Source organism: Onychostruthus taczanowskii, unplaced genomic scaffold, assembly GCF_017590055.1.
Source record: "Onychostruthus taczanowskii isolate IOZ18803 unplaced genomic scaffold, ASM1759005v1 scaffold93, whole genome shotgun sequence".
Lineage (NCBI taxonomy): Eukaryota > Metazoa > Chordata > Aves > Passeriformes > Passeridae > Onychostruthus > Onychostruthus taczanowskii.
The window spans coordinates 1,754,799-1,778,864 of NW_024507324.1; the positions used below are offsets into that span (position 1 = coordinate 1,754,799).

General features: G+C 35.9%; 1 protein-coding gene across 1 annotated transcript in view; it reads right to left on the reverse strand.

The window, feature by feature from the left end:
- The window catches only part of GPATCH2 (G-patch domain containing 2), a 118,995-nt gene that overhangs the window by 30,383 nt on the left and 64,546 nt on the right, over positions 1 to 24,066 (reverse strand). Inside the window, exons 6-7 of the mRNA XM_041426719.1 lie at positions 5,239 to 5,303; positions 1,919 to 1,958 (exon numbers count right to left, since the gene is read on the reverse strand). Of these exons, the coding sequence (XP_041282653.1) occupies positions 1,919 to 1,958; positions 5,239 to 5,303 (105 nt within the window). The remainder of the gene's footprint in view (positions 1 to 1,918; positions 1,959 to 5,238; positions 5,304 to 24,066) is intronic.

The following is a 24,066-nucleotide window of genomic DNA, read 5'->3' on the forward strand; positions in this document are numbered from 1 at the left end:
AAGACACTTCAAAATCCCATGGAAGTTAGGAAATTATCAACTTCAGTACTTGGCCAACCACATCTTAATGTTGTAAATGAGCACAGACTCTCCAAAAAATGCTACCAGTCCGAAAAACTGAACAATTTTTCTCCACTTTCTACAGCTTCCTTCTTGTACAAGGAATGCTTCTTGTCATTTCTACTATCTAGTTCTCAGATGCAGTAAAACAGTTGATTACTTAAATTTAGTGAGAATTTCATTGGTTGTCAAAATTACATCACCATTACACCATTTCTTTTCTTCTTCTGTCTTATAAAAAAGCTCAAACCCCTTACACACCAGTAACATCTATAATTCGTGACATCAGCTTTAGTTCACAATTCCTTATTAATCTGTAAGTTACAAATACAGTTAACTTCCAATAAGCTCTGCCAACACAGCTCTTACGAAAGATGAAAAAACCCACATAAAATACAAATTTACCTAAAATTTACTATTATCTGAGAAAAACTGATTAATACATTCTATACTAGCTAAGCAGACATTTCGCATCTTCTAGGCTGAAAATCAGTGCTGGCATGTATGATATAAATTAATGTACTTCTCATTGTAGAAATTTCCTTATTTTGCAGCTTAGAATCTTTTCAGAAAGTAAGCAGTACAACTTCAATTAACTCTCTTACATGAGACAATCAAGATTCCAAAAAAAAATTAAAAATTACTTAAATTCATAGTAATTAATTCTTTTTTAGGTGTTTCTTCAACTAGGAAAATGATTTCAAAATAAAGACCATTAAATATGAATTATATAAAGCTATCTACTTAGAGGTTAAGTGTCAGTCAGCTTATTGTAACATGCTGGAATCTCACAATTTACAGCTAAAACTACTATGTTCTATCTACTCTGGCCGTTTGGGGTAAGCAGTATTGCTTGCTCTGGAGTTCAAAAGAAAGGGGAGGGAACAAGAACGATCTAAACTATGACTTACTGGAGCTACAAGTATTCATGATGGATCATCCTAAAATGAACCTTCCAAGGACTCTTCAGATTTTATTTCTTTTTGAAGTTTCAAATCTATTTACATTTGAAAAAGTATCAGCAAACTGGGAGAGATCTAAGGAAAGCAACTGTTATACAGATTTTTTCCATCTTAAAGAAATGGAACATTTGTGTTAAATTTCAATGCACTGATGATATATTCAGCTACTTTTACTGAATATATGAAGTTAACTACACATTTATGAAATGAAACCAGATTTATTTTCACATTTTATAGTTTTGGACAGTAAGTTCTGTTTAGACCATTCTCCCATTCATAAAGACAGGTCTCCATGTCTGAAGAGAAGCTAAAGAACTAAGTGCTAATCAAGTATTAAATATGACTTCACATATTTCCTGCAACTATATCTCTAGGCTTGTATCTCCCAGGGACTGCACTGCAGGGGCTCAGCAAACAAACTAATATGGTATTTTCACCAATATCTGCACCACGATGGAGATTTAACAGCTCCTGTTTTTCTGCTGTAGTCATTGTAACCAATGAAATGCAGAAAAATGGAACTGAAGAAGCCTCCCCCCCTGCACAACTGGTTCTGTATTTCTTGATTTTGGGAGCAAAATTTTTTCTTTCCAGCATTTTGAAAAAGGTAACATTTGGAGATACCACAATTGACAAAATTATTTTAAAAAATCAGAATTTTTACTTGAATGTTAAAACCTGAAGAAAACTTACGTGAAATTAAGGCACTAATTAAAGAGTTTTAATTAAGAGACTTTTGGAAATACACTGCTGTATGTTTGCTCACAAGAAGACATGAAATTATACCTCTTTTATTTACAATTTCTTAAAATATTAGCCCACTACCTCTGGAGTAGAGGTAGTTAAAGTTCTTCATACATCCCAAGTAAACCGTTCTGGATCAAAGCAGTTCTTACCTGGCTATGTTCCTTCCTAGCCCCAGGGCTAAACCAATGACTGTGAGAGAAAAAGAAAAGACAGGTTTAACAATATAACTAACAAAGCACATGCTGTCATATGACCAGTCTGTGCGTGCTTTTGGGTATTTTATTGCCTGCCAGGAAAATACAGCCTTTGGCAATGGTTTATTTTAATGGGCTATTTTTATTGAACTCCCTAAGTTTGTAACAGTTCTGAAAGAATGCATCACAGATTTAACTTCAGAGTAGCTGCTGGCTTTGAAGGTAATTATATTTTGTCAAACAAGCTAAAATAATACGTAAATGATGGTATTTTAATACATTACAATGCACATGCCATAAATTAGAGTAATGCCATATTTAGTACTGAAGTGGTACTTATTAATGATTATAGCTGAAAAGGCTTCAAAATAGTTTGGACTACCTGATAGCTGTTAATGTATTATTTCACTAACTGAGGTCTGAGTTTGAATCTAAAGTGAAATGCCAAGTCTAAAAACCCAGGGACTTCGTATACAACTTCAAAACCGTGACTACTGGCAGCCTTATTTCACAGAGATGGAAATTCAGAGTAAGATTTTGACACACAGGGCTGTCACAATGTGTCTCTTCCCTCAACAGCAGTAAAAGCATAATACTGGTTCACATACACACTGTGGTCACAATGAACTGAATTACCGTCTGAATGGAGCTGTAGCAAGCACCATACAAAACTGCATACTTGCAAAATGAAAAGAAGACAGAAAAAAAAAAACCCTACAACAAGGGGGATCTCAAGGTACATGTAGCATCTACATACTGTTTGTGTAAGCAAGCAACAGGTTTTGGTTAAAGGATAAAATAATTCCATCCATCACAATACTGCACAAAAAAGTACATCCCCACTATCTGCTATTATGCTTGCAAGTTCCTCTAGTAGTGTAACCAAAGAATACAGCTTAACCTAGATATGCTTTTTCTGAAACAGTTCAATTCAATATAATTTAGTCAAATTTTCTCCCCTAAGCAGCCATATAATGACACTTAAATTTTTACTTTGATTAGTATACTGAGATGTTGTAGAGTGCTTTTATACTTTATAATACTTTGTAGTAGTTTTGGTTTTGTATCCCCTACACCAAATGGTGTACCCTTTTTTGTACCCCCTTCCTCTACCTGTGTAACCATTCTCCTGTGTTGAGATCATCCCCCAAATCCCTGCCCTGGCTCTCTGTCAGTCACTCAGCATCCCATCCCCTCTATCTAGAACTTTCGGTCCAAGTCGTGGAGTGATTAGTCCGAGGCCAGGGGTCAGCCCCCCAAGTATTATTTTATACGCTATCCCAAATGTCCATCCCTAAGGTTGCATCCCTGGAGGGTCTTTTATTGGTCAGCAAATGTATCTACCTTCGGTCTCCTTCCCCCCTTTAAATGTAACCTTGAGATTCCTTTTGTTTTACCCTGAGCAAGGTGCATCACTGAGGTGTAGGGCTCCCTCAGGAGCTCCGAATAAACCTTGGACTGGCCCCCTGCTGAGAGTCGGCCTTTTACCCTCTACCGATGTCTCCAGTGTCTCTTCTGATGCAAAGGCGACTAGCCTAGCTGCCCTCAGTACCCTTGGGGCACCAGAGAGTGTCCGTCCTCCACCCCCTCGTCTGCCGGCCGGGGCTGGCCGGGGCTCACTGGGAGGCACCCAGAGAGAGATGGAGACACTGAGAACATTCCAATTCCATGGAATTACCTGGTTTAAATCTCTTTTACTTTCAAGTCACAAATCTAAATGTTTTGTAGCTTTCTATCACTCAGCTTTTCAGAGTTTGATAATGAGCAGGCAATCCTCTCATTCCTGCATAAAAGACCAGCTGTCACCAGAACATCCATACTGCTTTTTCTACATTTAAGGTGACTAAGGAAAAGGAGCTGGAAATAAAAAAGTAATTACAGCAATGAAGTCAAAAGTATACCTTGAGACAAAGTAGACATCTATATATTTTGGACACAAAACATTCATCAACTGCATTCAATAGTTCAAAATCTGGTGAAAACAGGGAGATTTTATATACACGCAACTTTGATGCTGGGAGTGGATGGAAAGTAAAAACATCACATTTGCAAGTGATTTAAGAAATAAAGTCACAATTGTTCAGGGGCTGATGAAAATCAGAAATATAATGGGTTAAATTTAAATTCTACACAGATGTTTGTCTGTCTCGGACCAGTGTGAACAGCAAATGCTCAAGGAGGAGCAGCAAACTGGGGTATCCTCCACATAAACTCTTGTGGACTGTGCCAAACCAGTTGATTACAGACTAAATGATCAGTAAAAGCATATTTCTAGTGAAAAAGTACATCAAAGTAATTGGAATGCACCTCATATTTAGATATTAAAAACCCTTCAAAAAGAGTAAGACCTTTTTTAATGGGGAAGAGACACATCACACTAATTTCTAACTTTTTGCCCATTCCCTTAATATTATTTGTCTGCTTGTTTCTTTTAAAATAAGCAAAAGTAAAGCCCATAAAGTAAAGCCCAGCTGAATTACTACTTGGTAGTAATAACTTAGGTAGAAATAACTTATGAAATCAAAACCTCTTGAATTTACACACACTTTATCAAGTTATGAAATGAAACACGTGGATTAGTGGTGTAAAACGGTAATGAGGAGCGGATGTCTGTAGTATCTCTGCTTTGGAAAGTTTTGTTTTAAACTGTGGATGATGTATTTAGTAGCAGTTAGAACATATGAATGTATCTCCAAATATACTATTTCCTCATCGTGTATGTCTGTGTTTTAGAGTTTTGATTTGAAAAATAATGGAAAATGTGATCCTCAAAGTATTCAAAAGATGTAACCAATAAATAATGCTGTTAAGTGTTGTCAGCTGAAGAGAATAAGAGTTTACAATAATGACACACTAGAGTAACTAAACAAAGTGAATTACACTCCCTATTTACAGGTATTTAAACAATGAATTCAATATATTTTTGTGAAAATTATGATAAACTTCTTCCTCACAGGAAAGACTAGAAGATGTGATGCCTATGTATTTTCATACATGCCATTTTTGCTATCCAGCCTTAAACAAGTTTGTATTTTAGGAAAGGATACTTAGAAAGTTAATAAAAACATATTTACAAAGCACTGAATTTCATGTTTCCTTAAGAAACTAAAAAGGATTGTAAGTACTCTTATTAAATAAAGACCATCACACAACTGAGCTGAGGCTCTCATCACAAGAGATGTTTGTGCAGTTTTAAAATGTGGCTTTGGGGCAAAAGTACCATTGTGAAGCTAATAATAACAAAAAAAAATATAACTCCCATCACTGATACTCACTCATGGTGAAGAGAATCCTGGGACAAATGAACTGTTTTCCTGCTACCTCCTGGTCCTGGAATTATCTAATGGAAATATGAAGGAAAAAAGAAGTCCTTGAATAATGGGGCAGCATATGCACAAAATGATTGCTTATTAAGAAAATACATCAAAAACAATAAATACAAAATAGATACAGTATACTAGATACAGTAATCAGCAATATCTGCAATTTTTCAGTTAAGTCTGAGTGCAGAAAGTGCTATATAAGATTAGGGAAAATCCTTTATGAACAATTTTGATTGGATGTCAGACATAAAGACATTTACAGATTTCAAGGACCTAAGCTACTTTTCTGTATAGCCCATGAACTACTTTATCTCCAAAGAAAGAAAGTTAGATGTTTTGAAAATCAATATACTGTCCTTATTTATGGCTCATACAGCAATACATTTATTAAAAAACAACCCTCCCCACACTAAGCTTTTGAAATTCAAGTGTACATGCGATAGAAAGCAAAGGTAAAATAATTTTTACCAAATTGCAATGTTGTCCTTGTCTAGTGTTTTATACATACTGTAAGCTGAAATATGTGATATCCTCAACTGAAGAATGATCTTCAGAATGCACGAGGGCATGTGCAGACTTTTGCAGGTGATGACATTCTGATTTTGCTCAAGAAAGGATTCAAACAGCTTTGCTTTTATTTTTGCAAAATGCTTAATTCATGTGCACAGGTAGATAAGTAAAAGCAGAAGAATAAGAGACAACTCATGATACACATGCTCAAGGAACTAGACCAGCAGGCAAACTATTCCTGATGGAAAGAATGAAGAAGTAAACTTTCCATCCTTGGAGACAATTTTATAGTCCGGAGATAACCAGAAGAGGGAATGAAGTCAGAAGTTCTTGCAGGTTTGACAGGAGACCACAAAAACTCAATGGTAATACATTTATATGGCTCAGGCTTGCCAAAAGTACATAAGCTGGAGATTCATGGATAAAAGCAGCCCACTCATTATTATAAGAACAATGAGCTCAACTCCAAAAGTAAAACCTCCCTATTAATCTGGTGTTGTAATGGAGAAAAGGCAGGGCAGTCAGAACTCCAAGTCTGGAAGACTTTTAAAGAATGCTCACTGAATAATTTGAGAGTTCCACATGGTCAAAGTATTTGACCATAATCTCCTTCTTTGACCTGAAGAATGATGTCACTCTGGGCTGAATTGAGAAACAATAAAGTTTCTCAATAAAGTAAAGAAACAATAAAGAAACAATAAAGACACTTTTCTGTCTGAGGGGGATAAAAAAGCATTGGTAATACCTTACCTCTGAAAAATCTATGCAAACATACAAATCATAGTAGAGGAAATCATGACAGCTACATAGGGGAACAGCACCTACTGCTTTACTCCCTTTTGGAATTTACTGTTTTACTAGACTGATCAAGGCTTTACACAGCCATGGGATGAGAATAGAACACTGACCAAATGCTACTGCTTCAATGTCATAGTTCATCTAATAATAAAACTGAGAAATGGTCATTCACAAAGACAGACCTGGAAATATAAGCCAGTATTTTAATATGTAATTTCCAAATTTTAAGATTAATAACTAAACTGTTACTTTAAAACTACAGGTAAGCATGCAGCTCAGCTCTTGAGAGTAATATCCTGCATTAATCTCAAAATGAGGTTTTCATGCTATTCCAGTCGGTATCCCTGGAATATAGTAATCCATTTTCTACACTGTGGCTATAAGAAAAGTGGACTGTGCCTATGTCATGCTTTGTTAGAGGTTCATGATCACATTATCTCATGGTGGACCTGACACTTTTATTCAGTTTACAGTATGTTCTGTGTACAGGCAACTTATTTCCTTTGCCAGGGCTGCTGACAACCTTTTCCACACTATATTAATCTTGTTTACAGACTTTATCTTGGTACAAATATCAGAAAACTGAACTTTTTATCTCAGAGAGAAAATAAACAACATGTTGACAGAAGCAAAAGCTATTTTCTGGACTAAAATTGGTTGTTTACCTGCAGCCATACTTATGGAAACAAGTTTACGTTTCCAGCTTACTCAAAATACATAATCTGAAATTTAATAAGCATGGAAATTTCAAGAAAATTCACTTGATAAATTGCCAGTTTTAAAATAATACAGAAACCACAGAAGTAGGTTTTTCCACCAATTTATATGAGAATATGAACTTGCTTGGAATACAGTTACAAGTGATCACCAAGTACAGTGTTCAGGTTTCTCCTGCACACCCCAGATGTCTTCAGCTACCATGCAGCCACAGAATGTTTATAAAACTAAACTCACAAGGTACACACATAGACACCTTTGCATAAAACTCGCTGCTAATTACTCTAAGATTCCCAATATGTTAATGCAAATTAATTCCTGTTTGCAAAACTTACGAGGCTATAAAAAGCTAAACCAAATCTCATTGCCCACCTTCATCTGCTACCTCACCATTACAAAAATCTTCAGTATTAATAAAGTTCAGGGTCATTTTTGAAACTTTTACTCTCTTCTGGCTACAAGTCCTTTCACTACCGCTTGAGTAAGATGACAATGTGATGGCTGCATCCTGTTCATAGAATCCCTGAGACACAGGTACTCCAACCCAGAGACAAAGTACTCCTGATTTGCAAAGACTTCTTTGTCTGAGAAATTATGACCTAAACTAATGGACACGGAAAAAAGAAAAAGTATTCAGCTATAAGGGGTTCTGCCTCAGAATACACAACACCATCTACTGCTGCCCAAAATCACAGTTGGAAAAGGTCCCCAGGACCATCAAGTCCAACTTTCAACTGAGTACCATCATGCCCAGTAAGCTGTATCAAGAAGTGACACATTTGTTCATTCTTTGAATACCTCCCGGCATGGCATTTCCACCATTTTCCTGGGCAGCCTGCTCTAATTCTTAACCACTACCAGTCAGGAAATTTTTCCTAATATCCAACCTGATGCCCCCCTGCAAGATACTACACATGACAAAAGATGGTGGGATTAAACAGAAAAAGAACAAGAAAGTCAGAGGACCTCACTCTGACTAAAATAATACTAAGCACCTCAACTGTCATTTGAAAATGCCAATAATAGAGAATAGAGCATTTTGGCTGGAAGGAACCTACAGTGAACATCTTGACCAATTCAAGGCCGACCAATTTAGAGTGCATTGTTATGGGCATTGTCCAAAAACACCAACCAGTTTGGGGCATTATCCACATCTCTCAGAATCCTGCTTCAGTGTTTGAACACACCCTTGGTAAAGAAATGCTTCCTGATGTCTGAACCTCCCCTGGAGCAGCTCTGCACCATTCACACACATTTTATCACTGGGTCCCAGAGGTAAGAGGCCATCGATACTTCCCCTCCTCAGGAAGCTTCAAGAGGTCACCCCTCAGTCTCCTTTCCTCCAATCCAGACAAGCCTGGAGCCCTCAGCCACAGCTCACAGGACATGCCTTCCAGTGCTGTCAACAGCCTTGCTTGTTCTCTCCTTTGGACATGTTCAAGGACCTTCACATCCTTCTTCAACTGTGGAGCCCAGAACCACACCCAGCACTGGAGGGGAGGCTGCACTGGATCCTGTGAGATCATTCCCCCTTCTGAGTGGCTCACACCACCAAGGAACAGGGAGCAAAGTGCCCACAGCTAAGTCACAGGGTGCTTGAACACCACCACTTACTTTATACGAACAGGCTAAGGGGTGTCTAAGATTGGAGAAATAGAAAAAAAGAATAAATTTAGTGGATCAATTTATGCATCTCCTAATTAAATATGATCGTGCTATTTTAATTTACATATGCTGTAGTTTAAAGAAAAGCTACTACCATGCACCAAGAAAAACCCACAATACATTAATGCACAAAAATGTTACACTGTCACTTAACAATTCTGCTCACTTTTCATTTGAAGTATATTTTAATGTTCAGTTACTTAATAGGCCATGAAAAATCATGAATTATTTTTTAAAGACATCTATGATACAAAGCTCCCAATTATGGATGTGTTCAAGACTCAATATTTCCTTAATATTTTAAATAGTATAAACTAATATGCATGCTCATCCATTCTTGTCCCTTATTTTTTCCCATGTTACCACACAATCAAGCGAGCAAGTAGATTTCCTCTTCATAATTTATGATTATCCTAGGGCATAATATATTTGAAAAGCACAAACTATGTCCTATTCATAACTGTTCCTCAGATATATTTTCTATTACTGAAAAAGTAAGTTTCTCACAGGTTAAGTAGTTTTTAAACACCGAAAGTGATATTTTTGCCTTTTGAATTAGATTTTATGCCAAGCACTCGATAGCATGTGCAGTGAAAAGATAGTACTGAGCTCATTTTTTTACAGGATGTTATTTCCTTGACATGATTTGGTAGACTTTGCAGTGCTAGGTTTATGGCTGGACTCGATCTTTCTTACAGGTCCTTTCTAATCTAAACGAGTCTATGATGCGCTTTAAAAAGCCACATAATTATGAAAGTATTTGACTTGAAGGCTTAGTTTAGTTGTCACAATATGTCACATTCATAGCAGGGAAAACCAGTAAAATTTCAGTAAAATTTTGCTGGACACTAATCACACAAATAAGCTAGCTGCTTTCCTAGATGAAAAACCAGGTTGCCTTTTTTGCCTTTTCTGCTCTGTAAAGTAACCGCTGTGATCAACTACAGCTTAAGAAGGTCCATAGCAAACTCAATTTTCTCAGGGAGGATTTTGTGCAAAGAAGTTGTTTTCCAAAATGAAATGCAACTAAAATCAAACCCTGGAGAACAGGATTTTGCAGGAAATTACAGCATGACAATGTCAAATTCATAATTCACCGATCTGCAACTGTAACTTTGTAGGAAATTAAATCAAACTATATCAAGGGAAGAAATAGAGTAAAACATATTACCCACATTTTGTTGCACTGATTAAAAGCAATACCTTATTATTTTCAGCAACTATTCAGTATTACTCATTTTTTATCCCTTCTACACTAGGGACCTTGGAAAGTACAGGCACTAAACAAAGTTCTGGATTTAAAAGACATCTTTAAAAAATACAGACACACATTTGACTTGGAGCAATATAGAAAATGACGAAAACACAAATAGCTTTCACAGTATACATTACTGGAACATGGCTATAATCCTGGCTTGACATTACCATTACACTGGTAATGCTTTCCCTCTGAAAGCACACTCTTGCTGAAGGGCCCAAACTGACCATTCCAGAGAAGCATCTCTTTACTGTACAGATTACCTTTAAGTGATGCTCAGTCAAACTCTACAAAGTCTCCATGAAGTCATGGCTCACAGGCAGAATAGTTCTATACGAGTTTCTTGCTATTTGAGTCATATTTCTTTAACCTCTTACTGACGCAGTGTGCAAAAATCAATGGATCATTGCCATTCTGCTTGCAAAATACATGCAAGTGATAGGGAAAGAAAAAAAAAAAGGAAAAAAATAGGTCAAAAGACATGGATTTTAATCCTAAAGCAAACAGGAACCTCCCTGTACAAGTTTTACAGTTTTCCCTTAAGGCATTTAAAAAAAAAAAAGAAAAAAAAGAATTAGTAAGTTTCTTGGCGTGACAGAATTTGTCCCAGCTCCCAAATCTCTCCAGTGATTTCACACACTGTTAAGAGTTTTCTCTACATTTCTTTTCACACAGCTGATCAAACTGCCTCTGTTGATATACAGCTTTCAACGGAATGATTAACAGATGAATACCATGAGAATATCAGAGACTAAAAGAAGAAAACTCTACTACTGAACCTAGCTACTTCAGAAAAAAATGGGAAATTTAAATCCCATGTATAAAAGCAAATAAGGGAATTTCTTTTTACACTTTTGCTATTTCACAGTTTTTCTCTACTATTTTTAGGATAAAACCTGAATTTGAAGTTAAATAAATGTAAGTTTAAAACAAAAAATGTACTTTTTTGAAAATAGACTGCCCTGGGTGTAACATTTCCTGTTTGTTTTAAATTGTAACATTAACCGAAAATATCACACACCATGTTTTGTCCTGAATCTTTGTCAAACAGACCAGTTTTTACACACTATTGAATAGGCAGATTAAGTTTAATGATGCACTGTAATAATATATATTAGTGCATTCCTGCTGTCTTTAGGTGTGTAATACAGCAACACTGGAGGAGCTATTAGAGGAAATAATACTAATATATAATGTAACAGAAAAAACTGGTATACGGGGAAAGTATCAGATAAACTGAGAATTCTAAGTCTCCCATCTGCAAGGAATTCAGTAGGAGAGTTTCTTCTGAGATTCCTAATATTTAATATGAAATAGTACTGTGTGGTACTAAGCCTCCAACAACAGCTCACAACACTGCAAAAATGGACTAACTTAAAAGTCTCAGGAAGAAAATATAAACCAGAAATTTGTAGTTTTTATATTCAAATTAAATCAAAATTTAATTTAATTTAATATAAAAATCTAATTTAATTTTAAATTTACCTTCTAAAAAGGCAAATGTAAGATTCTCCTGACTGCAAAAACACAATAGACAGCACCATTATTTCAATATTTTATATCAGGAAAGGGGAAATATTCAGGGCAGCTGTGAAACAAAACATTGGCAAGAAGTTTGCTACTTCAATACTCTGTAAATAGCTGGTATTTAACAAATTTAATCTTAAATAAACCAGATTTACCTTATTTAGGAAATGGAGCCAATAATTAAATGCTGCAATAATATGCTGCATATATATATATATATATATATATATATTCTAGCTGTCTGTTTAGATAGAAAACTTATTCTTAGAAGAAATCTTCACTAAATCAACAGGATTTTTATTTCAGTAGTGTTGGGACTGTACCCTTATTAGTTAAGAATAACCTAAAATGCTGAAATAATGTTTTACCTTGTAAAATTATCATCAATAAGTAAGTTGCCCAAACAGTAATATAGGGAGGAGGAAGTAACAGAGCAGCAATTAGGCAACTAGCCTTGATCTGGGAGATGCTGGCTACATTTGGAAAAAACAGGAAAACATTTAAACAAGACCCTCCTTTCCCTTCCCCCCAAAAGAGTTCTGTAACAGTTTTTCCTTACTTTGTTAAAGTAATATAATATAATGACAGTAAAGATTATACCAACAACAAAGGATGTCATCAAAGCATTTGCTTTGAGTCTGCTTGAAGTACTGAAGGTGATTGTTATTCCTGCTGCCATGAGACTTATTAGAGGAAACAGAAAAACATCAATATTTAATGCGTTTCCGTATCTGAGCAGAATTCCTCCTAGCAGAGCCCTTTGCAGGTACCAGTTGTACAAAGCTAGTTCATGGCAGCCTGAGCTGGCTGGGTGTGGATTCAAATCCCAAGCACACAACTAAACCCCCAGTTCCAAATCGCCGCCCGGCTTCAGTCGCAAGCTGTGAGTGGCCTCTACTGGCTGACCAAAGGCTACAGGAGTCACCAATTTTCTGCTCCGAGTTACAGCTGAGGTTATCCAGTGTGGAGAGAAATGGAACAGAAAGAATATGTTTGTCAGTGCTACACCATTCACTTAGAGTAGGGCTAAAAACGAGCAGCAAACACAAGGTGAGTGATACAACAGACAGTGGGAAAAATGCCTTTAATACCAGTGCTCCCAAATCTGTCCAAATACATGCTGCAAATAGCACATGCAGTAGTCTAGTTTCCAAAATGACAATGGAATTCAGCAGGATGTACTTTGGCTAGCTCTTAAGGTGGATAAAAACCTGAAACTCAAGTAGTGTGTAATCTGTATGTTACATATTTTGTCTGAAGAAAGAATTACTTCAATTGCAGTATCAACAGTTTGATTTAAATGCACAAATAAAAAGCTTGCTGCATCATCTGAGATCTATGAAACCAGAATATAACTATTCTCTTCATAAATGTGAAACAGATTTGGCCTTTTCCTTCTATATAAAATTAAAATCAGTAAAATACAGCAAAATAAAAAAAATTAAAAACTTGAAGGATGAAAATGTGTCTATTGCCACAAAGGTGACCTACGATTTTCTCCAAGTATATAAAAGTTATATTTTGTGAAGAAAAAAGGGAGAATAAACTATAATTTTTTATAAACCACAATATTTGTGGACAACACAGCTTGGAGAAAAGCTATCCAAAACATGGCAAAAATATTTATCAGATTATTGTGCAATGTCTGTATCAGAATTTAAAAAAAATTAAACAAATAAAAACAGGGAGTGGGTTTTTTAACTTCACTTTTCTTTTTCCTAGGAATATCTATTTGATTTGCCATTGTCTCACATTTTAATTGCACATTATCAAGAAGGATTATCATCAAACACAAGTGACTACTGATGCCAAAAGGTGATTGCCTTCTTGAGCAGCCACATGGCACTCACACGCAGTCCTGTATTTCCTGATATTTCCAGCTCCTATTCTGAATTCTGCCCCATCTCAGAGTTCCACCTCATTTCAGAATTCAGTCCCATTATCTCCACCACTCCAAATTGTTCACAGGGTTATCTAGCTGACATAGAAGATAACCCTCCATCTCACTAGACACCACTGGGATATGACACACTGACCCACAGTAAGCCCTGATTATTAGCTTGAAACACACACCATATAAACAGAGCTTTGAGCCAAATAATTTGCTTTGAAGTCCTTCCATTCTACTTACACATTAAAATTAACTTTAAACATGCTAACATGAGTTCCATTAATCTGTACATATGAACATAATCATGAACATATTTAGACAGAGATGCATTAATGTTAGATTCTATCATAAGAAAACAGATGAAAAATACTGACGGGAATGCAGCCTGCAAGTAATGCTGTTTTATTTACAAAAAAAGACAAAGGATTTTAGCTTATGAATGAAATGAAGATCAAATGGCCAGCCACTGAAATAAAACAGAATGCCTCACTGCCTGTTTTGCATTGAAGCCCACAGTCTTCCAGAAAAAGGACTTGTAGCAAACAGAAGAACAGTGAGATCCCATCTTTTTCATACCACTATACTTCCACTGACTGGGAAACAGGTGACGATTAGTAACCCCTGACAGATCTGCTAGGATAATTCTCCTCTTCCTCTCAGCCACCAAGTGGTTTGCTGTCGTAACACCTACAGTCCTGCATGGGTTTAAAGTCTTGAACTGTTAAAAGTTTGATTTGCATGAAAAACTTAATACCTTTTGTTTTTTTCCAAGGGGCACCCAGTGAGCTGTATTACAGCCTGGACAACAAAAAACAGGCAATACCTGAACTATTATCAGAAGAACATAAGAAGACTGAGCACATGAGAATGCTGATAGCAGTATGAAAAATTTCCCATGTGAAGAAAACAGTTCAGAAGATTGTGGATTAAAAGGTTACACTTTGCTAAGATTTGGAATAAAACACCTTTCAAAGTAAATACAGTTTGATCAAGAACAGATGTTGTGAAATTTGAACTGCAAAAATAAAAGCAGGACCTTTTGCCCTTTAGGTTAGATGACATTTAAATAATTAGTGCCCACAAAACTTTTTCTTCATTTCAAGTGAAATTCTCACCAGAAGGGCTCACAACAGTGGTAAACAACAGGAAAAAGGCTGCAGGGGAGCCTCAGTTACAAATTTGGACAGTTTCACTTTTGTATGTGGATGACATTTCTCACTATTTTGAACTGATCTGTACATAAATGTTTTACACTACAAGCTTACACGACAAACAGATTTTAGAAATCCTTCTGTATTTGCCACTTTTTCTGCCATCTGAACTTCTAACATATAACTATAACCATGGTTTCAGATTGTAAATGCCAGTTGAGATGAACAGGAGAAGCACTCAGAAGCTCAGAAATCAACTTTCCACTGGGCATTTTTAAGGTCAAGCTAAATTCAGACTTAAGATATATTTTCAATTTTTCTCCCCAAGCAAAATGACACAGAAATAAAGTGTATTTTAAAACATATTACAATAAATATAATTCTTCTTAGCAAGACATTCTCTAGCTTTTCCATTACCTTGTGTTCAAATACAAATAATTCCTAACTTCTACTACAGAAGAAATGGAAACAAGGAGGTTCTAATAGGAAAAAAAAAAATCTAAAGTGGGAATTCCACTCATACATTTTAAAATAAACTCTTTTTAGGTTTAATAGCAGTGCCATACTAGGATATCAACACTTGAATAAGGTTGCACTGCATTTCTTAATTTCTAACATAATGCAGATCCCAAAGATCTATCCTACTCATTGCAAAACTCATGAATGGATTGTGCAAAGTCATCATCAACTTTGATATGAAGACTAAATTGTATTACCTTATTCTCAAATCCCTCCTTATCAGTAAGAGGGCTCTGAAATTCTTTGCATGGTATCAAGCCCGATATGATGGAAAATGTCACAGCATGATCTTAAGAGCCGAGTTCCTTACAGTAATTTGAACTTGTAAGGCATTACAGTGATAACTATTCCAAAACATTAATTCACAAAGAAAGAGAAGCGTGTGTTCCAGGAGCAGAGTGCTGCTTCCATTTGCTATCCTCTCCTCCAGCAAGATGAAGCAGCATTGCTGGTTTTGTGCTGACAAGGAAATGAAGTTTTAGAGTGCTTCTGTCAGAAAGTTGTGTTCAGTATGTGAAAAACTTTTGCTCTCCTAGAAAATTTAAAACAATGTACAGAAACCAGAGTTTAAGTACTTCCCAGATGTGTGCCTGTGTGTGAGGACAGTGGCTGCCTCTGTTGCAGGACAGAAATCAGGGCACTGTTTTCATTTACAGGCTCTTCTCTACCTGGAAATTACACAGGGGAAAGACAATTCTCTCTCCCCGATGACTCTGGCAGCACCAATTTTACTTTTCTGGCCAGATCCATGAAAATAGGTTTTGGTAACTCTACAACACATTAGTTGCCTTAGGCTTCTGAAATTCCTTACCATTTACAGGAAATATCTTCCAACCAAAACCGTACCTTCTACTTACAAAACATCACTGTAGAAACAAGAACAAAAGGAGTATCCGGCTTGTTGTGTCCTGATCATATAGAGGATCAAGTAAAGAACATTTTTCTCTCTGTTGCAAGTGTTTAATGTGTTGCAGGGCACAGAGAACAACAGTCATTTTCAGACACAAAGCTGTAAAGCACATTTTGCCAGGTCCTGGAGAGGGCTGCCATTCTACCCACCTCAGGGCAGACATCGTACATCATAGAATTCTGGCCTTTGGTTATCAGCAACTCCTAGCAAAACCTAGGAAAACCTAAATTGCTCTTGAGGAGTTAGAAGATTATTTTCTCTATTGTTAAGGGATGAAAAAAAATCAGAGAGGCCAAAGAGAGAGCCTTTACCCAGAGAAGATCTAGAACCAAACCCCAACATTTGATGTTTTTTTGGGCATGTTATTACAGAAACACCTAGAGCTAACTTAGTCCCTAATAAAGACAAATTGTCCTTAAAACTTACAGCTCGTAAAACAGTATGACATGACTCACCAAAACAACTTCCAAGACAGGGAAATGGAAGTACATTGTGTTCAGCAGCTCTTTATGAGTGACAGCCCTGCTGCTTAAAATGTATACATGTCCAGAGGCTTTCACAGACTATTCATGGTATAATCTGATTATCTCCATGATGCAAACGTCACTTTTGGTCAAGGGGAAGCATTTTTTTACAAAAAAAAAAAATGCATTCTCCTGTGGGATGTTGGAATAAATATTTGATTTTAGTTTGGGAGGGAAGGAATAGGAAAACTAGCCAGAATGAAGTACATGTGCAAATATTACTACAAAAAATGACAGTATGTGGAAAAGAACACCTACACAGAAATCTTCAGTAAGGTAAAAACTAATAGACTGTCTAAAGATAACAACAACTACCTCTTTATAATTGGTGCTTGAGGATTCTTTAAATCTCTCTGCTTTGTTCAAGGGTCAAAGACATCAGGTCATTATAATCAGATTCAGGTTCTCTACCATCCCCAAGATGGCTGAGTAAATAGCACCAACACAAAGCCTTGCTGAATCCACTACTTGCCATTCAAGCTGGTTGTGGTACAAAATTTTTGAAGTAAGTTATAAAGTTTTCATTTCATTTGCTGCCAAAGCATACCTGAGATGTTTGCTTACTAAATGCAACTTTCAGCATCAGTACCTTTAATTTAGCTAATGAAGCAATACTATGTTGATAGACTACTCCATTTCCTTCCAAACACCCAGAAATTTAAACAGCAGAATAGAGGCTGAATTAAGGTAACTTGGCCCATTATTAAGCCTGGTTTAGTTTGCAGGCACGTTTAACACTAGAAAACATGGTATGCCCAGGCACATCCACAACTTTGGATGAATCCCTTATAAAAAAGAAATTACATTTAATGGCAGCATTCAATAAATTGTATTTATTGGCAGAAAACTCTGTTGTATGTATCATATGCCCTACAGCATTAAATTGTGTAGGTTGCCAAGAAGAAAAATTTAGGGAAACAGTTATTTTAATTTGGCATTATGACCCACAAATATTTAAGTAGCACAAAACAAAATAAACTTTGACATTTTATTAACTATTTAAAAAAGAATAAAAATAGAGTGATATATTAATTAAGTCGAATGCTGTTGGCAAGAAATAGATGTTCACTGAAAAGGTGCCATAAGTGCCATAAAATATTTGGGAACATTTTCAAGTTCTTCTGGAATATAGCCATGAACTGAGGAAAATACTGAACTAAAAAAAAAAGAAAACTTACAGAACATTCTGGAAAGTTATCAAAGACATTCATATTCATAAGGAATCAAACATCTTACTATTAAATTAGAGGTCATCTGCCCATCAAAAGATGGTGCATACTGAGGGAGTGCCTGTTCTGTGGGGTGGGGGAAAATATGGCAGCAGTTACACAGTTCAAGGCACCTTCCTGGAAAAGCAACATTCACATACAACAATCTTTACGGAAAAAGAAATAAACAATCTTTCCAATTCTTAAATTGAGGGATACAGATATACATCTTTTGTCTAGCTTATCATTCATAACATCAACTAAATGAGGTTCAGACATGGTGAAGTATCCTGAACCCTGAAAATTTCATATTCTTGGTACACAAAGAAATACTCTGTTTTTTTTTTTAAAGACACCATTAAAAATATATGCCTCATCTCCTTACACATCTAAATATTTTATCTCTGGTACAGGGTAAATTACTATTACCATGAAACCTCTCCAGAAATGTATTTGCCTTCAGTCTACTACAGGAATTCAGAGTTATTTCCTGCTTTTACTTGCAGATCTGAGAGACCACCTCTGGAAGCTTCTGCTCTAACAAAATACCTACTTACTTCTATGATAAGATATGGTGACTGTACTATTGTTTTCTTTGATTCAAAGTGAAAGCCTATCAGCTACAGAAGCTTTCATATAAACTATTCAAGAGATATTTTGTGGCTAAATTAGCAAGCATACATTTTCCATTTTTATCCTACTTTAAAATATCTTATATTATTTCCTATAATTTTGTATGATCCACCATTATAGCAACATTTTACTGCGATGAAAAAATCCTGTTTTTTATAGTGGGCTTCTTCCATGTCCTGGGAATTCTTTGAATAGGCTTCATTCATCTTTAGGCAAGATTGTACTTTACTATGTGAAAAACATTTCTACTGAAAGGCATAATAAATAAACAACACAATGGAGTGCTCTAGACTGATTCAATAATTCTGTAGCATTGTGGTTTGTTAAACCTGAATATTTGTGCTATTTCTGCCATTTGAAAATATTTAGGAAGAATTCTATCTTCAAGGTTTAGTACTGGAAGTCAAATGGTAAACATAGAAACAGAATAGTAGGGGAAAAATCCTTGATTACATGAAGACTGACACATGACATCCTTCCAGAACATCCTCAGGCAACTGGAGTATGTTTTCTTTATCATGCCAACAGGCTTACCATTTTACAATTTAAAAGACCAAGGGTTGGGAGGACCAAAGGATTCTGTTTTGACTCTGCAGGTATATTTGTAGTAACACAGTTTTTCAAACTATGCTTGGAAATCACAGCAGTTTAAATGAAGGAGCCACTTTTAAAAGCCAAACATTTTAGTGTTCTCCTTCATCTGACAAAGTCAACCAATGAATGCCTTCATGCCAAAAGAATACTCTTCTCTGTATGAACAATATTTTCTCCCAGAAAAGCTTTAGGATTCTGACCAACACAGAAATAAACACACTTTTTTGCATCCTCTCAAAAGGGTTTGGTTTCTATTAAAAGATATTTATTTTTTTAAACCAGGTAAAATATTGTGAGAGACCTATGTCAGAGTTACAAAATTTCATCCTACTGATGAAATTAAGTAAAACAATACAAATATGGGGCCTCAGTAAAGAAAGCGGACACTTGGGACAAGTTAGTTTCGAATTGCCTCCCAGTTTATCAGTTCTGGAAGTTACTAAAAGTTCATGTCTGCACAGTTCCTCAGGAATCCTTATTAAATAAATGTCTATCAACTTTTGAGCAGAATGCAATCTTACCCCTAATACAATGGAGCGCTTTCCTTTCAACTCTGGAATACCTTTCCTCACATAGCAAAAATGTAAACCTGCAGACCATGGTGCAGATAACATGCAGTGCAGTAGACTAAAAAGACCTAGCAAACCCCAAACAAAAACCCCACTTATTTCCCCAAGGCTGCAGCCCTTTATTTTTATAGAGCACTCAGGTTTTCACTAGGTGTCTAAAAGAGAATAAACACTGGAGATGAGACAATACCCCTCACAATTGTTTTTAAAGTTTGCTGACTTCAGAAACCAAAAAACTAGAGGCTGGTTAGGACAGGATGTACTTACAGCCCTTTGCATGCACTAAAGCAATGCTCACCTACTATTGGATCATCACTCAAATTTGGCTTTTAGAAGTGAAAATCTGAAGTTCAAAACATGAAGTTTTAAAGATCCCATGCAGCAACAGAATTATAGGGTGGGTAATCTTTAAAGTACTTGAAAGTGGAAAGCCCTAGGAACCCTAAGCAGCAGTGTCACTTTCAGTTGACGTAACAATATACTATCTTAAAAGCTGAATTGCTCCTAATAGATAAAAAAATGCAATTCCACTAAGAGTATTTAATTTTTCAGCCATATGACTCAGATCCATAAATAAAAATGCCTCCATTGAACAGTAATTTCCTAACGCAGACTTTGTTAGGCATCTTAAACGGATCTGGATGTATCATTTTAGGAGTGCAACAAATATTAACTTTATTTTCTCAAACCTACCCTTCCTCCTGGCTGTCTGGAGTGACTTTAGTCTAAAGTGTTGCAGCTCACACGTCAAGACAAGCCTCTTTTATACCAGAAATGGTATTTCATCTCCACTTGTCTCTCCTTTTAACTGAATAGTTTGAGGAGAAAGGTGGGACATCAACATATCCCTGACACACTGAAGTTTCAACTAAAGCATTTTCTGGTGAAATAATTGATTATAATACATATTTTCCTTAAGATTAAACTAAAAAAAAAAAAACCCAAATAAAACAGTAATAAACGTATGGGCATTATCACTGTGGCATCAGTGCATTTATCAGCTTTTGAGTAAAAATGCAAGCATGCAAACAACAAATGTCTTGTTTTACAACCAACCTCATGCATCGTGGCACCCTGTTTGTACACCTGCTGTCACTACCTGATGAACATGTAAGGATTTGCATTATATCAAAATTTAATTACTTTAAGTTTACATTAAATATAACAAGTTTATTCCAAATCAGAGGGGAGATATCTTTAAGTAGTAAATTACATTTCTTACACGTGAATAACTCAGACTAAGCCCATAAAACTGCCAATTGCAACATTTTAATGTGTAAGTTGCAGTTCTTTGACGAAATCCCCACATTTAGCAGTTCACTTCAGAAAGTGAACACTGCTACACAGAGTCTGTGTGGATATATGATTTCCAGCTTTGTTAGGTCTAATTTCTTTCACTTATTTATTTTTCTGAAGGAACTGGCCTTTCAGCTGATATAGATAAGCACATTAAGTGAGGTACAATTAATTAATTGACAAAGCTACCATCCTTCTACTAGCTGAGGAGTGAATTCTAAAATGTACACTCACAAATATTTCTATTTCCAGGACAGCAAACTTTAAAAGGACTTGAAAAAGGAAATGCCAAGATCTAGAATGCCACATCTCCTTACACATTGCTAGACTGTAGTATTTGTATTTAACAGTTAATTCTTTCATGAGAAAAAAAGGTTTATTGGCTTCCTTTTTTTGAAGCAGTTAAATGTATTTAAACTATAAATATCTGCTTGCTCTTCAGCAAAAACAAACTGCTAGATATTTGAAAAGGGCAGCTGCCACATTTTTCCTTGGGTGCCCTGGGTGCAACACAATGGCAGGTCAAACTTTCGTTCCTCTTGTCCTACAAACAATTTTCAAGCCCATGCTCAATAAATAAATTTGGTCTCAGCACTCCCAATCAGGGCTGCACAATCCCCTCAGTAGCAGACCTATGATAAATGGACTTATTTTCCCAAATCAAACACTTGAATTTAAATTCAGATGAGTTAATGCAAAGGTCAACATTGTAATCAGTTCTTTTGATCTTTATAGAATTTCTAGAGTAATACATAATAAATCTGAAACAAGGCAATTTGCAGCTCTGTATGTGTGGCTGGTAATAAAAATCTTAACGATTAGAGCCTTTATGTACTTAGGGAACGTTTTATAGTAATAGCTATAGTGAGAGCCTCAATGCATGGGGAATGATGGCAATAGATAACACTGAAAGACATGATTGCTTGATTCTTTATATAGTTTATACAGTATGTATGGATTATACATTATAAATTAAAGCACAATGTATCTGAAGAGTATCCCAATGTTTTTCTAAAATTCTATTTCAGATTTGTATCCTCCACAAAATATGGCCTTGATAAAAACTTGTGAATTTAACAACAATCTCATATATTGAGATTTTTATTGTTTCATATACTAGGTTGTTACCTCAGTTAACTGTAAAAAAAAAGAAATTAAAATATTTGTGCATAAAGTGTGTATATATGTCTTTGTATATTTCCTCTAAAAAGGAATATTCCTTTTTCTGAAAGTATGTATTTAGATGCAAAGTATGTCATATTTCTTATGAACAAAAGATTATTATTAGACAAAAATATTTCAGTTGAAAACTGGAACATGCAATCATAGAAACAAACTAAAATGTCAGCAGTCACAAGGGGAAATATTTAAGAACAAAAGGATTGGGGTTTTTTTTTTTCAAATCCCTTAAAAGTTTTCTTGATAATAACCAGATAACTACCTAACCACTCAAAGCTGTAAAAACATTTCCTTCACCACAAACTGAGACATTTAAGAATTGGTGTCAGAGAACATCTTCCATAAACATACGCTCATGTAGCAGAGTGAAAATAGGTTCTAGTTTAGGAACTGAAGGAAGAATACATTTTCAGAGAAACTAAGACTAAGCAGCTCTCAGCAATGACTGTACAGGAAGGACCAAGAATTCATCCATGGAAACTGTGACCAAGGATCTCACTATCAGGACATATCACTTGTCTACATCCATTCAGTAAAACAGAGAGATAAATAAAACTGATCATTTGTTTACTTCCCCTACTCAGAAGTCTCCTATTCTCACAGAACACATACATATCTCTCTGGAAAAAATAAAACTCTCTTTTATCCGACTCTGAATTCTCTTAGGTGTTAATTAAACAAATTAAGCAAACACACCATCAGAACCAGTGTTACTGAAACTAAATGGTGTTTGTGGAAAAAAATAGCGAGGCTTATTGTTTGGTTTTGGAGTGAGACCCCATCTCTTAGGTAACAAACAGAGCTGTGACAGTGATCCTCCTGACATGCTTGGACGAATGTCTTAAGTCTCATCAACTGAGATAACACAACTGTTTTAAGGTGACTCTACTTGCTGCATCATATAGAGGTTATGAAGTACAGCTAAGCCTGAGGAATTCTCTAAAGAATCTGACTTGATACTCCATGACAGGTCTATTAAAAGTTATCATTAGTCAAAAATCAATACACCACATAGTATATATAATGGATTAAAATCACAGCTGATCATCTTCAGAAATAATTACAGATGGGGAATCTTTTTCCAATAGACATATTCCTTGCAGCACTCCACAAAGAGCCTGATTAAGATACTCAAGAGCAAAAAGCTAAGAACGCAAAGCTTTGAAAAAACCCCATTAAGTTACAGCAACTAGCACATAGGCAATTTAACTCTGGCACGTGCAGACAAATCAAGCTTTCACATCTCTAATGCTGTCTTTTTGAAAGAGGTTGCTGGTCGGGTTTTACCGCCTTCGAATTATTTTGTTAAACTCCCATCTCCCCTCCTGAGAGAATACTGGTTTATCAAAACCCTGTTCAAGGGTATGGACTGACATTTGTAAAACTACCCACATGAGGGCTTTCTTCAGCCTTTCACTGTTGTTTCTTATAAAAAGCAGTGGAAGCTGTGCGCTATGAAACAGCTGATAAATTCATGAAGAGGGCATCATTCCAGGATGACCCTCCTTGAGCAGGGAGGTTGGACCAGATGACCCACTGTGGTCCCTTCCAGCCTCTGCTCTGGGAGCACACTGACTGAACTGAGGTGAAATGACTTTGGTTTCCCATATCACAACTTCCTCACACACATATTGGTGACTCAGAGTGAAAGAAACAGAGGGAAAGAATGACATACAGGCCTTCAAAGACAGTAAGAAACCATGTAAATTTTAATCTCTGACTAATAATGTAATAAATTCAGGATTGCAAGAAGGTAGATTCAGATTAATGAAAAACAACTTTCCTAGGATAAGATCATGGACTGTTGTATTCCATTTTATTTAAATGGTAT